The sequence below is a fragment of the Bufo gargarizans genome, chromosome 2 (assembly GCF_014858855.1).
Source record: "Bufo gargarizans isolate SCDJY-AF-19 chromosome 2, ASM1485885v1, whole genome shotgun sequence".
NCBI lineage: Eukaryota > Metazoa > Chordata > Amphibia > Anura > Bufonidae > Bufo > Bufo gargarizans.
The window spans coordinates 349,600,529-349,616,155 of NC_058081.1; the positions used below are offsets into that span (position 1 = coordinate 349,600,529).

The window sequence follows — 15,627 nt, forward strand, 5'->3', positions numbered from 1 at the left end:
GGGCATAACTCTCAGTAAGGATGGGTAGCTCTTAACATGTCCCTGTTGGACCCTGCGTATTAGGTCGCGTATAACTTATTATCCGTTCATTTATTTATTATTATCATTAGTTTAATCTTTTAATCGTATTCAGGCACTGTTATATTATTTATCATTCATTCCCTTATTATTATGACCGTGTTTATCTTCCAACATTATTCAGGCACTGTTATATATTTTTGTCTTTGGAGTTACCCTTCGGGGTCTTTTTTAAATATGAGATATATTTGACCCCCGATTCACTTTACCCCTTTCTTTATATATAGATGTGCATTCTATATTTAGATGCGCTTTTAAGTATATTTAATCCCATCCATTCATTATAATGCCCCACTTCCCTGAACACAAGTAGTGCTCGGGTCCGCTTCCACCTGTGTGTGTCCCCACCAGGATGCCGTCCTGTTTCTCCGCTTTTGGAGCGCACGAGACCCGGTGCGTTCCATTGGAGCGCATGGGCCTTCATGCGTTCCATTTGTGCATTTCACCGGGTCCCAACCGTAATTCATTGTACTTCCGGGTCTCTCTGCCTTACAGTAAATGCCGCTTTCTTTCGCCCTCCTACAAACGTATTATGTATGAAATGGAATCACTTTATGTACAGCCACCACTTATATTTTAATATGAAATATGCGTTCCACAGTGGAACGCACCACTTCCTGTTTTCCCAGAAACCGGAAGTGATGTCATTCGGGTGGGAATTTCAATTCATGTTTGTTTTTATAAATATGTGTCCTACTCATACCTGTTTTGTAATTGCTCCTGATGAAGGGGATTTTATGTCTTCTCCGAAACGCGTTGAGACGCATATTCTTAGATTAAAGAGATTGACCATGAGTTGCTGATCCGCGTGCTGTGGTCCCGCTGTGTCTAGATCTGGGGAAGTGTCCCATACATCTTGCCGCCTCACCGTTGGTGTAACTAAGTGGAGAGAACCCAACTCTCCCCGCTGAGTTACACCAACGGTGAGGCCGCAAGATGTACAGGACACTTCCCCACATCTGGCACAGCGGGACCACTGTCAGACTGTGCACACCCCTTTATAGGAGTAGATGCAATATTCTACTTCTATTAAACTTCACTAAACATATTCCCCTGATGAGTCCCATAGCAGGGACGAAGTGTGGCATGTAGGGAAATAGTGAGGGCAAGTATAGGGAATAGGCCTCCAACTAGGGACAGGTACCGTTTTTGGTGTTTGTGTTTTATTTATTCATTGTTTTAAGGCATATCTAGTAAAAGTTACATTTTTTGTTGATTGTTTTGGGAGTGCGACACTATACCTCGGCACGTTGGATCTGAGTGCACTGAGGTTGCTTGTTAATTTTGTTTACAATCAAATAGACATTATCCAAACTATGTGACCTTCAACTATCTGTCGTATTTAACTTTTTTTTAACAATCCCTTCAATATCATGTATAACATTATAAAATATAATTAAAAAGTAAAGAGTGTAAAGAGAGAAAATGGGAAAGAAAGGTTGGTAAGAAAAGGAAGGAGTAAAGAGTGATGAGTATTTATCAGTTTAAGGCTTTTTGTTCTGATATTCTGGTATGGATTAGATATAGCACTGCAAAGAGACAAGTTTGTGGGTGTATGAGGACCTTCCCCGGCTCAGTTGAAGTTAATAGTATACCTTCACAGATGAAAAATGCAAGGAGTTCTGATCTTCAATCCACTTAAAATTATCCATGCTCTATCCATGGATCTCAGATTCTAAGAAAGCTTACATTATTGTGAGCTATTCCAACCTGTATAGGTTAGTGTTGGAGATAGATGCTTCCAATGCAAAGATTAGAGATCCTGTTGCAACCAGAACATTTTATTTTAATGCAGATATGTATATATATAGATTTTTCTTGAAGTTTAATACATCTTGAAGTTTTGGGTGTAAGTGTTAAAGGTGTTGTCCGGATTCAGAGCTGAACCCGGACATATCTCCATTTTCACCCAGGCAGCCCCCCTGACTTGAGCATAGGAGCAGTACATGCTGCCCTAGCCAGTAAAACGACTAGGGCAGTGCTAAAGCCCGCCCATCAGAGCCGGTGACCCCACCAAACACACTGCTCGGCGGAAGTTTCCGCCTGGCAGTGTGTTATGATAAACAAAAGAGCCTGTGCCCTGCGCGGTCTAGTGCAGGACAAGGGAGCGCATCGGAGCATACTAGCCTTGGGGATGCTGCCAGGGTGAAAATAAGGGTATGTCCAGGCTCAGCTCTGAACCCAGACAACCCCTTTAATAGTGCAGTAGCTTCTGGTCTAGAAGACTTTTTCCCAGGCTGTTAGATTAGATGAGAATGTTGTAGTTGGGTTTGCAGTTGAAGATTCTAAATTAATGAGACTTACATGTTTATAAGAGTGGGTTTGCACTAGCATTATGCCATTGCGTTATAGGTTCCATTTATATCTGAATATAATAGAATGCCCAGACAGAATGCAAAATGGAAGCCTTTAAGAGGCCTTCTGTTTTCCGTCATAATAGAAGTCTATGGACAAGCATAACAGATGCGTCTGGTTTCTGTTATTCAGGACCTGTCAACTGGACTTTTTTCGTCCAGCATACTGGAAACCAGACAGATCTGTTATGCTTGCCTATAGACGTCTATTATGATGGATCAAAATAGAATGCCCCTTAAAGGCTTCCGTTTTGCATTCCGTCTGGGCATTCCGTTATATTCAGTTATAAATGGAACCTATAATGGAATGCCATAACGCTAGTGCGAACCAACCCTTAGCAGTGTTGCCTAAAGTAGACAACCCCTTAAAGCATGGATGTCAAACTCATGGCCCTCCAGATGTTGCAAAACTACAACTCCCATCATTCCCTGAGAGCTGTAGTATGCCCAGGCATGATGGGAGTTGTAGTTTTGCAACAGCTGGAGGGCCACGAGTTTGACATCCCTGCCTTAAAGGCATCTTATGTTCATCTTGCTACCATTTTGTGTCTTTATTCACATTAAATTTTTATTTTATATATCTGAGTCAATATAAAGCTTGGGATTGTACATGCATTATAGCTATATTCTGTCTGCTTTACTTCAGGACTCAGTTTGCTCATACCTCCAGATGCCATTCCCCGGGGAAAAATCTATGAGATCTACCTGACACTTCACAAACAGGAAGATGTGAGGTAGGTCCCTGAATACATTTATAATTTATCTTAAATTTTTTGTGTATTGCTAAAGAGGCACATTAAACATTATTCTTAAATGTCAGCTTAAATCTGGAATTCTGATAAGGTAGAAAGTCCATGTTGTTTTGCTCCTATGCAAATATGGTAGCCTTCATAAACACTTAGGATACCGGAGATGTTCTTTGAGCCATAACTTTTTTATAATTCCGTTCACATAGCTGTATGAGGGCTTATGTTTTGCGAAACAAGTTGTACTTTCTAATGTCACCATTAATTATGGCATACAATATAGTGGGAAGCGGTAAAAAAATTCTAAATGGGGTGGAATTGGAAAAAAAACGCAATTCCTCCACCGTTTTACGGGTTTTGTTCCCATGGCATTCTGTTTGTGGAAAAACTGACCCATGCGCTTCACTCTCTTGGTCAGTATAATTACAATGATACCCCATATGTATAGTTTTTTTTATGTCTAAATAGTCTAAAAATACATTAAAATTTTGAAAAAAAAAATTTTTTATAGGTTTTTTTTTCTGAACCCTATAACTTTTTTTAAATTATACCTACTGAGCTGTTTTGGGGATTATGTCTTGCGCGACAATCTGTAGTTTTTATTGATAGCATTTTGGAGTGTGTGTGTGACTTTTTTATCACATTTCATAAAATTTGTTGAGAGGCAATGAAAAAATGACAAATTGGCCATTTTGACCCTTTTTCCATTATGTCATTTGCCGTATTGGAAACATAATAGTACAGCTGTTTCAAGGTAATACCCATGATGTCTATATTTTTTGCTATTTAGGTATTTATTTTTTTATTATACGGAAAGGGGGGTGATTTAACCTTTTATATTTTTTATATATTTATAAGTTTTTTTTACCTTTTTGTAATAATTTTGAAGCTCGTATTTGAACCTACAAATGTATGTAATTTTTTTTCTTTTGAACAATCATATTTTAAAATGAATTTATTACTGTCAATTGCTCATTTTTTATGTTGGCCTGCCATCTGGTGGCTAAAATAGGAATTGCAGTATGAATGCTCTCAGCCTCTTCTACAAGAGCATTCAAATCAATTACCGGGTTTACATGACAAAACTGTATAGAAAGGTTATTCAATATTATGTTAGGACAATGAGAAAACGTTTTGTCACCCTAATGATAATGATCTAGGTGCGCAGGTCCACCCAAGCCATCCAACAGATATGTAGCAACTTTGAGGTTTACCGGCTCTTAGTCAGATAAGAGCTGGTTTTGAATGTCTCATAGCACACAAGGCTGCCATTGTAAGGTGTACTGACTGTATCTGTCTTATGGATAGATCTTATGGATAGATTGTTGGCTTGCACATATCTGGCTCTGTAGAGCACCTGAGCATCCCGATGTGTTTGGCCTGAGCACTTTGGTGCTTGATCAATACTAGTGAGCATTACTTATTGCTGGTCAGGGTAATTAGCCACAGGTCTCTGATGTTTGAATTAGTAGAGACCTGCCGGCCATGATGCCTGCTGCACGTGCAAGCAGGCACCATGTTTCCCTATCGCACCAGTGCCGTACATGTATGGCTCTGGTAGCGAAAGGGTTAAAAATCTCTTACCATTTTATGTCCACAGTCTTATATAGACACGTGTCTCCATAGTTACAAACTACAAACAAACCCTGTGTAGTCTAATCCTGCAGTCATACTTCCAACTGCTTAAAACCTCTTTCAAATCTACTGTATAGTCATCAAGTGAGCAGTGTAGTCTATTATCTAGGGATATAGTTTCACTTTAGACCATTAGACATAAAACAGTAGGATAGTATTATTATTTCAAAGCTGCTTATTTTTGTAAAACTTGCTTTATGAGGGTGTTTAGTAAAGTGTCCGAATAGTTTAAATAAGAATAACTGTATAGTGGCTTGCATTCAATTTTACAAGGCAAATGGGTTGATTACATAGATGATTGATAGATAGATAGATAGATAGATAGATAGATAGATAGATAGATAGGAGATGGATAGATATATAGATAGATAGGACATAGATAGATAGATAGATAGATAGATAGATAGATAGATAGGAGATGGATAGATATATAGATAGATAGGACATAGATAGATAGATAGATAGATAGATAGATAGATAGGAGATGGATAGATAGATAGATAGATAGATAGATAGATAGATAGATAGATAGATAGATATGACATCGATAGATAGATAGATAGATAGATAGATAGATATGACATCGATAGATAGATAGATAGATATGACATCGATAGATAGATAGATAGATAGATAGATAGATAGATAGATTGATTGATAGATAATAGAATCATCCTCATCTCACTTAGTCTACCTTTCCTTTTTCTTCTTGAGGTTACCTCTAGCTGGCTGCCAGACACTTTTGGGTCCCATCGTCAGCTGTGGACCCCCTGGAGTCCTGCTTACACAGCCTGTTATCTTGTCAATGGATCACTGCCTGGAACCTAGCCCTGAGAACTGGACTGTGCGCCTGAAGAAACAGTCTTGTGAAGGCAGCTGGGAGGTAGGTTACACAGAGAGCATCAGAATCACAATGATGGGAAACTGGCTGCAAGCATACTGGCAGGCAGTGACACATGCATACAAGCTGATATACTAGCTCGAAAAAAATAAACTACAGAGTAAATCTGCTGATTTTACATTTTAGATCGTTGTCCTGCAGTTCTCTGCAATTTCCACTTGAACTGGCAGAGGGCACCACCATAGTACCAAGCTATTGATGAGAGTGGCAAGGTAACAGTAAAGACCTTGTAATACAGCAGGAATATAGGAAACCCACAAATCAATAGCCATGGCGTGATCTCTCTCTCTGTACACCCGATCTCCAAATGCTAAGAATTCATGTATTACCCGTCCTGTCTAAATCAATTCATTATTTGTTCCTGTAATTGTATTTTAAGTTAGGTAGGCATCAAGTTATGTTTTGAAAAAAAGTCTAATGATATAATGCTACATAGAATACGTGAGTTAAGGCATGGCCTGGGGTCTTATTAGATTATTCTGACAACCTCTAAAAGGAATTTTCTAAAGACAGTCCTGTCAAGAAATGCTATAGTAATATGATTCCCATGGAGGGGTCCCCTACTGAGGACACCCCTCTATGAGCTAGAACAAAGACGTATTATTTAAGGGCAGCCCGAGCAGACTCAAACTGTCTTTGCATCATATTTACAGTCAAACAGCGCCTGCTGTACGCCGCTGTTCCTCCCCTTATCGCCGCGGTCCCGGGCGTCGCGCTCAGTGGTGACCTGTGGTCGGTGCTTCCCATTTCACTGCTGCAGTTCTGGGCTCTGTGTCTGTAGGCGGTATTGCTTTTGAGAATTCTGCTCCACAGCTTCTACTCAGCCCTGGACACAGCATGAGGTCGGGTGGTTTCATGTTACACTGCTCTGAGGGCAGAGCGCATCACTCCGAGGCTGTGTGGGTTAGGTCAGGTCAGGTGACCTCGCTGACCAACCATGGCTCTCCTGCAGGTATTTAAGTGGCTAAGCCCTCTTTCCAGATGCCTCAGTGTCAAGGTCCTTTAGTTTGCTGGTTTCTGATACTCTCATGTGCTCCTGATTTATACTTCGCTCTTGGACTCTGCTTATCATCTGATTCTTGCCTGCTTGCCTTTTCTCTCCTGTTGCCGACTCGGATTGCCTGACCTGTACCTGTGACACCTGCCCTGACCTTTTGCCTGTCTGACTACGCCTCTGCCTCATCCTTCAATACTGCACTGTTGCTCCTGGTAACGATCCCGCCTGCCTGACTACACGTGCACTTCTGGTACCTACCCAGGTATCTCCTGGTCCGCCTGGACCAGCTACCACTGACTCTGGGATTGCTCTGGAGTAGCCCCTGGCAACTACCTTAATGGCTCAAATCTATCCTCACCATCTGAGGCTCTAGTGAAAACCAGGTAGTTGCTTAGACATGCCCCTCCCGAGTATAGCCAGTCAGTGGCACAGTGGGTTCACACCCGCTGATCGGTGACAGACAGCCCCTAATGTGAATGGCCACCACGTCATTTCTCGTTAAGGAGCGACAGAAATTTTTGACAAAATGAGCTTGAGTCCAAGCCAGTAAAGCAACCCCTTAAATTATTGGCAAAAGCAATGATGAATTACCATGGGGAACTCTGCTCATCCTCAAACAGTAGTCGCTCTAAAGAGCTGTTTTTGGGAGCATGTTGGATATCTGATTTACATAATCCATTGGAAAATATCTGATGTGTGTGAACATAGTGTACTCAAACGTGGAATATGGATTGTTAGATTTGAGGTGGATTTGTGTCAAATTCAACATGTGTGAGATGCACATAAAATGTATTACCTCTAAAAATGCCATCAAAACCAATTGGGCTTTTATTCCATATCACATGTGGAGTTTAAGTCATTTTTCAACCATGTTTTTTTTTTCTAAATGACGTTGGCCAGCGCTGCTTACATGATCAGTGCTGGCCAATCTAAGAGCAGCGGAAAGTAAGGTCACCATTCTGTTTGTTGTGATTTTTTTTTTCTTGAACTGGATGGTCACTTTATTTATATCCTCTTCAATACAGTTGAAGAGTTTGATGCAGTTTTTGATAAGTTTGATGCTGTTTTTTCAGCTAAAGTCAGGGTACTTACTGTATATTTCCAATTCTTTTTGAATCTACTTCTACTACTGTGTTTGACTAAAAAAACTGCATAAAAAACTGCACACATTGCCATCACACTGCAAACTATCACAAAAGTACATGCTCATAGTAAATAAAAAATGCTTATTCATAGAAAATTTCCAGTCTATGACACACGTTCAGTCAATATTTAATATCTTCTGCAGATTCGTAGCTCAAGTGTAGTACAGCCTTAAAATCTAGCCATGCAGATTGTGCACAAAATATTCAGCCCTAATTAACTTTGGCAATCGAATGTATAGTCTGGTTGGACTTCAATGTAGAGTCGTTGTCACTTTGACAGAAAAAAATATTTACAGACTCAAATTAATGCAAGCCATTGTATAAATCCAGTAGTTTCTTTGACATTTTAGTGACGAGCAGATGTCTGTGGATAACAGTCTGTAAAAAAGTGAGAGCACAAATAGCTGAACAGTGTGTGACAGTAAAGAAGATCTGTTGATGGCCTCTCCAGGGTTCTGGTACAGTCAGAGCTGACGGTTTCCTCAGATTAATTATCAAATATATAATGTTTAAATGTGAGTTTGATTTTTACTGACAATTTCTCTGAAACCACCCTGGTGATAAATTTTACAACTGTCCCTCTGCTGGGACCTATTCATTAAGAAAGCCAACAAAGGATCAACCTTCCCTTCACCTTGCTTGAGGGCATCTTGGAAGGCTTAGAAAAAACTATTTAAGTCGCTGAAAAGAGGTTTCTACCTCAAAAAGGACGATTGTTGACATGTTTTGTGAGCAATTTGTATAGCGTTCCATGTTATACCCAAAACCCATAGAACTCTAGGGAATAACTTTATTTATTTGAACAAAAGCAGCATCAAAATTTCATTATTGTTAGGTCTAGAAATAACTCGATAATTTGACCTTATCAACCTCACTATTTCACCGAGTCTAAAACTCGCCATAGACACAACAATAACAGTTGCAATAGATGACCCATCCATTATCATTGGGATCAGCAGAAGGTCATTTTACGTTCCATAACCACTGATAACCATAATGATGAAAATGATTTTGTACATGATGGATCACTGATTCAAAATAAAAAACACTAAATGTAATTAACTTAGCACATATAATACACATTTTATACATACTGTAAGTGTGAATCCAGCTGTGAATGATAATACAGGTACATAATATAAGTGTATTTATAAGGTTACACACAGCGTACTGTATGTGATGTTATTAATGGTTTGGTTTGACTGGGGTTCAGGATATCCAACCTACACCACTGACACACAGATACAAATATCAACTATGCGGGTCATGCAGACAATGAAAACATGTAATGCTTTTTGTTAATGATAGATAGATAGATAATAGTTATGTGCAACATATACTGTACATAAATACACCATATACATGGTACACATAAATGAATACACCATATATACACTACACACACATACCACCCAACTAGGGAGCTAAACTATCAGCGGTGCGCAAAGCAATGGAAGCAAACATCGCACCAGATCAAGACTCAGCTGGTAACACAGTTCTCCGATCCAACCGATCCAAATTTTAGCAACCTGATCTGGAGAACTGGAGGGAACTGGCTGAATCCCATGTCTACAGACAGACAAACAGACAGAGGGATAGATAGACAGACTGATGGATAAATGAATGGATGGATAGATAGACAGACAGATAGATAGATAGATAGATAGATAGATAGATAGATAGATAGATAGATGAACTATAGCCTTAAAAGAGGACCACAAGACTCTCCTCAGTTGTTACTGAAAATGTAACTTACAGTAACCTTCTTTAATGGTGTTCAACCTATAGACCAGCTCTTTTACTACAAGATGTGGTTACACAAAGGACGGGGGAAAAAAAGAGTCTTCTCCACACAAAGGTTCTTTTCAATATCGTTAGGGAAGAGGACTTCACACAACCTTTACATTCTCTAGCATATGTGACCTTTGCTTTATCACAGTAGCTGTTTCATGTACATCTACTAATGAATGAAGGAAACATTACAGGCTCCAGTGCCGAGAACATTACTGCCGTTTTTCTATAGCTTGAGTATCCCTGGAAACATTTAGTTATATGGGCACACTTAGTGTTTATGTTGTTCTGCAGACAATTACACACATTGGAATTTTCCAAAAATATAAGTCCTGACTTTCACGTCTACATGTAAAACAAAAATGAAGTGACCATATTAAAGAGGACCTTTCATGGTTTTATATTAATTGAGATAAATACCTTTACTTAGGGGGTTGATGCTGCCACCCTGCCTGATTTTTTTTAAACATCGCTCCTGCGCCCCCATGTATTTTCGCACTCAGTATGTAAATACTGAGCGTGGGTACAGGGAGGAGGAGACACCAGGGTTACTCAATGGGTGTCTCCTTCTCCATGGCTGTGCTGCAGAGCAATCACAGCGGAGAACTTCACAGCCAGGGAGAGAAAAAAGCTCACCTTCTCCCTGGCTGTAATGTATGGTGTGCCATAAATTACCCAATTACAATAATGAATATTTATTTGTACATTATAATTGGAATGGACAATGTATGGTACACCATAAGTCTGTCAAGTTATTGAACAGGGCACCACATCTGTTGCATATGGCGTCACCCTGTCTTGTGGAAAGAAAACATTTAAGTATGCATAGAATTGCTCAAAGATGTCCATGTACGTGACTGTGATCAAGTTTTCATCAAAGAATACTGTACCCATAATCTGCATAGCCATAGCCAAGCACTAAACGCAGATTTTTGGATCATGAAGTGACTGTTGGTGCTGCTAGTGTGAATTTTCGTGTCATTATGTGTTATTATAATGTTGTCATTATAATGTTCTTTGAATTAACACACCTGGTTAGTTGAAACCACGCTTCATCTGACATCATGTATTGCAATGGGTCCTAATTAGGGATGAGCGAACTCGAACTGTATAGTTCGGGTTCGTACCGAATTTTGGGGTGTCCGTGACACGGACCCGAACCCGGACATTTTCGTAAAAGTCCGGGTTCGGGTTCGGTGTTCGTCGCTTTCTTGGCGCTTTTGTGACGCTTTCTTGGCGCTTTTTGAAAGGCTGCAAAGCAGCCAATCAACAAGCGTCATACTACTTGCCCCAAGAGGCCATCACAGCCATGCCTACTATTGGCATGGCTGTGATTGGCCAGAGCACCATGTGACCCAGCCTCTATTTAAGCTGGAGTCACATAGCGCCGCCCGTCACTCTGCTCTGATTAGCGTAGGGAGAGGTTGCGGCTGCGACAGTAGGGCGAGATTAGGCAGATTAACTCCTCCAAAGGACTTGATTAACTGATCGATCTGCAGCTGTGGATCATTGAGCTGCTGATCCTCAATTGCTCACTGTTTTTAGGCTGCACAGACCGTTTGTCAGTCTCATTTTTCTGGGGTGATCGGCGGCCATTTTGTGTCTTGTGGTGCGCCAGCACAAGCTGCGACCAAGTGCATTTAACCCTCAATGGTGTGGTTGTTTTTTGGCTAAAGCCTACATCAGGGTGAAGCTGTCACACCAAGTGCATTTAACCAGCAATAGTCTGTTCATTTTTTGGCCATATACAAAATCAGGGGCAAGCTGCGCCTGTCACCAAGTGCATTTAACCCTCAATGGTGTGGTTGTTTTTTGGCTAAAGCCTACATCAGGGTGAAGCTGTGACACCAAGTGCATTTAACCAGCAATAGTCTGTTCATTTTTTGGCCATATACAAAATCAGGGGCAAGCTGCGCCTGTCACCAAGTGCATTTAACCCTCAATGGTGTGGTTGTTTTTTGGCTAAAGCCTACATCAGGGTGAAGCTGTCACACCAAGTGCATTTAACCAGCAATAGTCTGTTCATTTTTTGGCCATATACAAAATCAGGGGCAAGCTGCGCCTGTCACCAAGTGCATTTAACCCTCAATGGTGTGGTTGTTTTTTGGCTAAAGCCTACATCAGGGTGAAGCTGTCACACCAAGTGCATTTAACCAGCAATAGTCTGTTTATTTTTTGGCCATATCCCAGTCTAATTCTGTCACTAAATCCATACCGGTCACCCAGCGCCTAAATACTAGGCCTCAAATTTATATCCAGCTAAATCTGTCCCTAGTGCTGTAGCTGGGCGAGTTATTTAGTGTCCGTTCAAGCACATTTCTTGTTCTGGGTTGAAATACAATTCCCAATTTAGCAATTTCATAATTTAGTGGTTCCTGCTATATCAGAGCTATTTGAAATCTATCCCAAAAAGGGTATATAATATTGAAGGTGCACATTGGGTCATTCAGAATAACTTCACACACACCCGCTACTGTGTATTTCCAAGTCTAATTCTGTCACTAAACCCATACCTGTCACCCAGCGCCTAAATACTAGGCCTCAAATTTAAATCCCTCTAAATCTCTCGTTACCGCTGTACTGTTGTTGCTGGGCAAGATATTTAGTGTCCGTCAAAGCACATTTTTTGTTCTGGGTTGAAGTACAATTCCCAATTTAGCAATTTCATAATTTAGTGGTTCCTGCTATATCAGAGCTATTTGGAATCTATCCCTAAAAGGGTATATAATATTGAAGGTGCACATTGGGTCATTCAGAATAACTTCACACACACCCGCTACTGTGTATTTCCAAGTCTAATTCTGTCACTAAACCCATACCTGTCACCCAGCGCCTAAATACTAGGCCTCAAATTTAAATCCCTCTAAATCTCTCGTTACCGCTGTACTGTTGTTGCTGGGCAAGATATTTAGTGTCCGTCAAAGCACATTTTTTGTTCTGGGTTGAAGTACAATTCCCAATTTAGCAATTTCATAATTTAGTGGTTCCTGCTATATCAGAGCTATTTGGAATCTATCCCTAAAAGGGTATATAATATTGAAGGTGCACATTGGGTCATTCAGAATAACTTCACACACACCCGCTACTGTGTATTTCCAAGTCTAATTCTGTCACTAAACCCATACCTGTCACCCAGCGCCTAAATACTAGGCCTCAAATTTAAATCCCTCTAAATCTCTCGTTACCGCTGTACTGTTGTTGCTGGGCAAGATATTTAGTGTCCGTCAAAGCACATTTTTTGTTCTGGGTTGAAGTACAATTCCCAATTTAGCAATTTCATAATTTAGTGGTTTCTGCTATATCAGAGCTATTTGAAATCTATCCCTAAAAGGGTATATAATATTGAAGGTGCACATAGGGTCATTCAGAATAACTTCACACACACGCTTCTGTGCATTTCCAAGTCTAATTCTGTCACTAAATCCATACCGGTGACCCAGCGCCTAAATACTAGGCCTCAAATTTATATCCCGCTAAATCTCTCGTTACCGCTGTACTGTTGTTGCTGGGCAAGATATTTAGTGTCCGTCAAAGCACATTTTTTGTTCTGGGTTGAAGTACAATTCCCAATTTAGCAATTTCATAATTTAGTGGTTCCTGCTATATCAGAGCTATTTGAAATCTATCCCAAAAAGGGTATATAATATTGAAGGTGCACATTGGGTCATTCAGAATAACTTCACACACACCCGCTACTGTGTATTTCCAAGTCTAATTCTGTCACTAAACCCATACCTGTCACCCAGCGCCTAAATACTAGGCCTCAAATTTAAATCCCTCTAAATCTCTCGTTACCGCTGTACTGTTGTTGCTGGGCAAGATATTTAGTGTCCGTCAAAGCACATTTTTTGTTCTGGGTTGAAGTACAATTCCCAATTTAGCAATTTCATAATTTAGTGGTTTCTGCTATATCAGAGCTATTTGAAATCTATCCCTAAAAGGGTATATAATATTGAAGGTGCACATTGGGTCATTCAGAATAACTTCACACACACGCTTCTGTGCATTTCCAAGTCTAATTCTGTCACTAAATCCATACCGGTGACCCAGCGCCTAAATACTAGGCCTCAAATTTAAATCCCTCTAAATCTCTCGTTACCCACCGCTGTACTGTTGTTGCTGGGCAAGATATTTAGTGTCCGTCAAAGCACATTTTTTGTTCTGGGTTGAAGTACAATTCCCAATTTAGCAATTTCATAATTTAGTGGTTTCTGCTATATCAGAGCTATTTGAAATCTATCCCTAAAAGGGTATATAATATTGAAGGTGCACATAGGGTCATTCAGAATAACTTCACACACACCCGCTACTGTGTATTTCCAAGTCTAATTCTGTCACTAAACCCATACCTGTCACCCAGCGCCTAAATACTAGGCCTCAAATTTAAATCCCTCTAAATCTCTCGTTACCGCTGTACTGTTGTTGCTGGGCAAGATATTTAGTGTCCGTCAAAGCACATTTTTTGTTCTGGGTTGAAGTACAATTCCCAATTTAGCAATTTCATAATTTAGTGGTTTCTGCTATATCAGAGCTATTTGAAATCTATCCCTAAAAGGGTATATAATATTGAAGGTGCACATTGGGTCATTCAGAATAACTTCACACACACGCTTCTGTGCATTTCCAAGTCTAATTCTGTCACTAAATCCATACCGGTGACCCAGCGCCTAAATACTAGGCCTCAAATTTAAATCCCTCTAAATCTCTCGTTACCCACCGCTGTACTGTTGTTGCTGGGCAAGATATTTAGTGTCCGTCAAAGCACATTTTTTGTTCTGGGTTGAAGTACAATTCCCAATTTAGCAATTTCATAATTTAGTGGTTTCTGCTATATCAGAGCTATTTGAAATCTATCCCTAAAAGGGTATATAATATTGAAGGTGCACATAGGGTCATTCAGAATAACTTCACACACACGCTTCTGTGCATTTCCAAGTCTAATTCTGTCACTAAATCCATACCGGTGACCCAGCGCCTAAATACTAGGCCTCAAATTTAAATCCCTCTAAATCTCTCGTTACCCACCGCTGTACTGTTGTTGCTGGGCAAGATATTTAGTGTCCGTCAAAGCACATTTTTTGTTCTGGGTTGAAGTACAATTCCCAATTTAGCAATTTCATAATTTAGTGGTTTCTGCTATATCAGAGCTATTTGAAATCTATCCCTAAAAGGGTATATAATATTGAAGGTGCACATAGGGTCATTCAGAATAACTTCACACACACGCTTCTGTGCATTTCCAAGTCTAATTCTGTCACTAAATCCATACCGGTGACCCAGCGCCTAAATACTAGGCCTCAAATTTAAATCCCTCTAAATCTCTCGTTACCCACCGCTGTACTGTTGTTGCTGGGCAAGATATTTAGTGTCCGTCAAAGCACATTTTTTGTTCTGGGTTGAAGTACAATTCCCAATTTAGCAATTTCATAATTTAGTGGTTTCTGCTATATCAGAGCTATTTGAAATCTATCCCTAAAAGGGTATATAATATTGAAGGTGCACATAGGGTCATTCAGAATAACTTCACACACACGCTTCTGTGCATTTCCAAGTCTAATTCTGTCACTAAATCCATACCGGTGACCCAGCGCCTAAATACTAGGCCTCAAATTTATATCCCGCTAAATCTCTCGTTACCGCTGTACTGTTGTTGCTGGGCAAGATATTTAGTGTCCGTCAAAGCACATTTTTTGTTCTGGGTTGAAGTACAATTCCCAATTTAGCAATTTCATAATTTAGTGGTTCCTGCTATATCAGAGCTATTTGAAATCTATCCCAAAAAGGGTATATAATATTGAAGGTGCACATTGGGTCATTCAGAATAACTTCACACACACCCGCTACTGTGTATTTCCAAGTCTAATTCTGTCACTAAACCCATACCTGTCACCCAGCGCCTAAATACTAGGCCTCAAATTTAAATCCCTCTAAATCTCTCGTTACCGCTGTCCTGTTGTAGCTGGGAAAGTTATTTAGTGCC

General features: G+C 40.1%; 1 protein-coding gene across 1 annotated transcript in view; it reads left to right on the top strand.

The window, feature by feature from the left end:
- The window catches only part of UNC5A (unc-5 netrin receptor A), a 554,915-nt gene that overhangs the window by 467,172 nt on the left and 72,116 nt on the right, over nucleotides 1-15,627 (top strand). Inside the window, 2 exon segments of the mRNA XM_044277435.1 lie at nucleotides 3,079-3,166; nucleotides 5,528-5,696. Of these exon segments, the coding sequence (XP_044133370.1) occupies nucleotides 3,079-3,166; nucleotides 5,528-5,696 (257 nt within the window).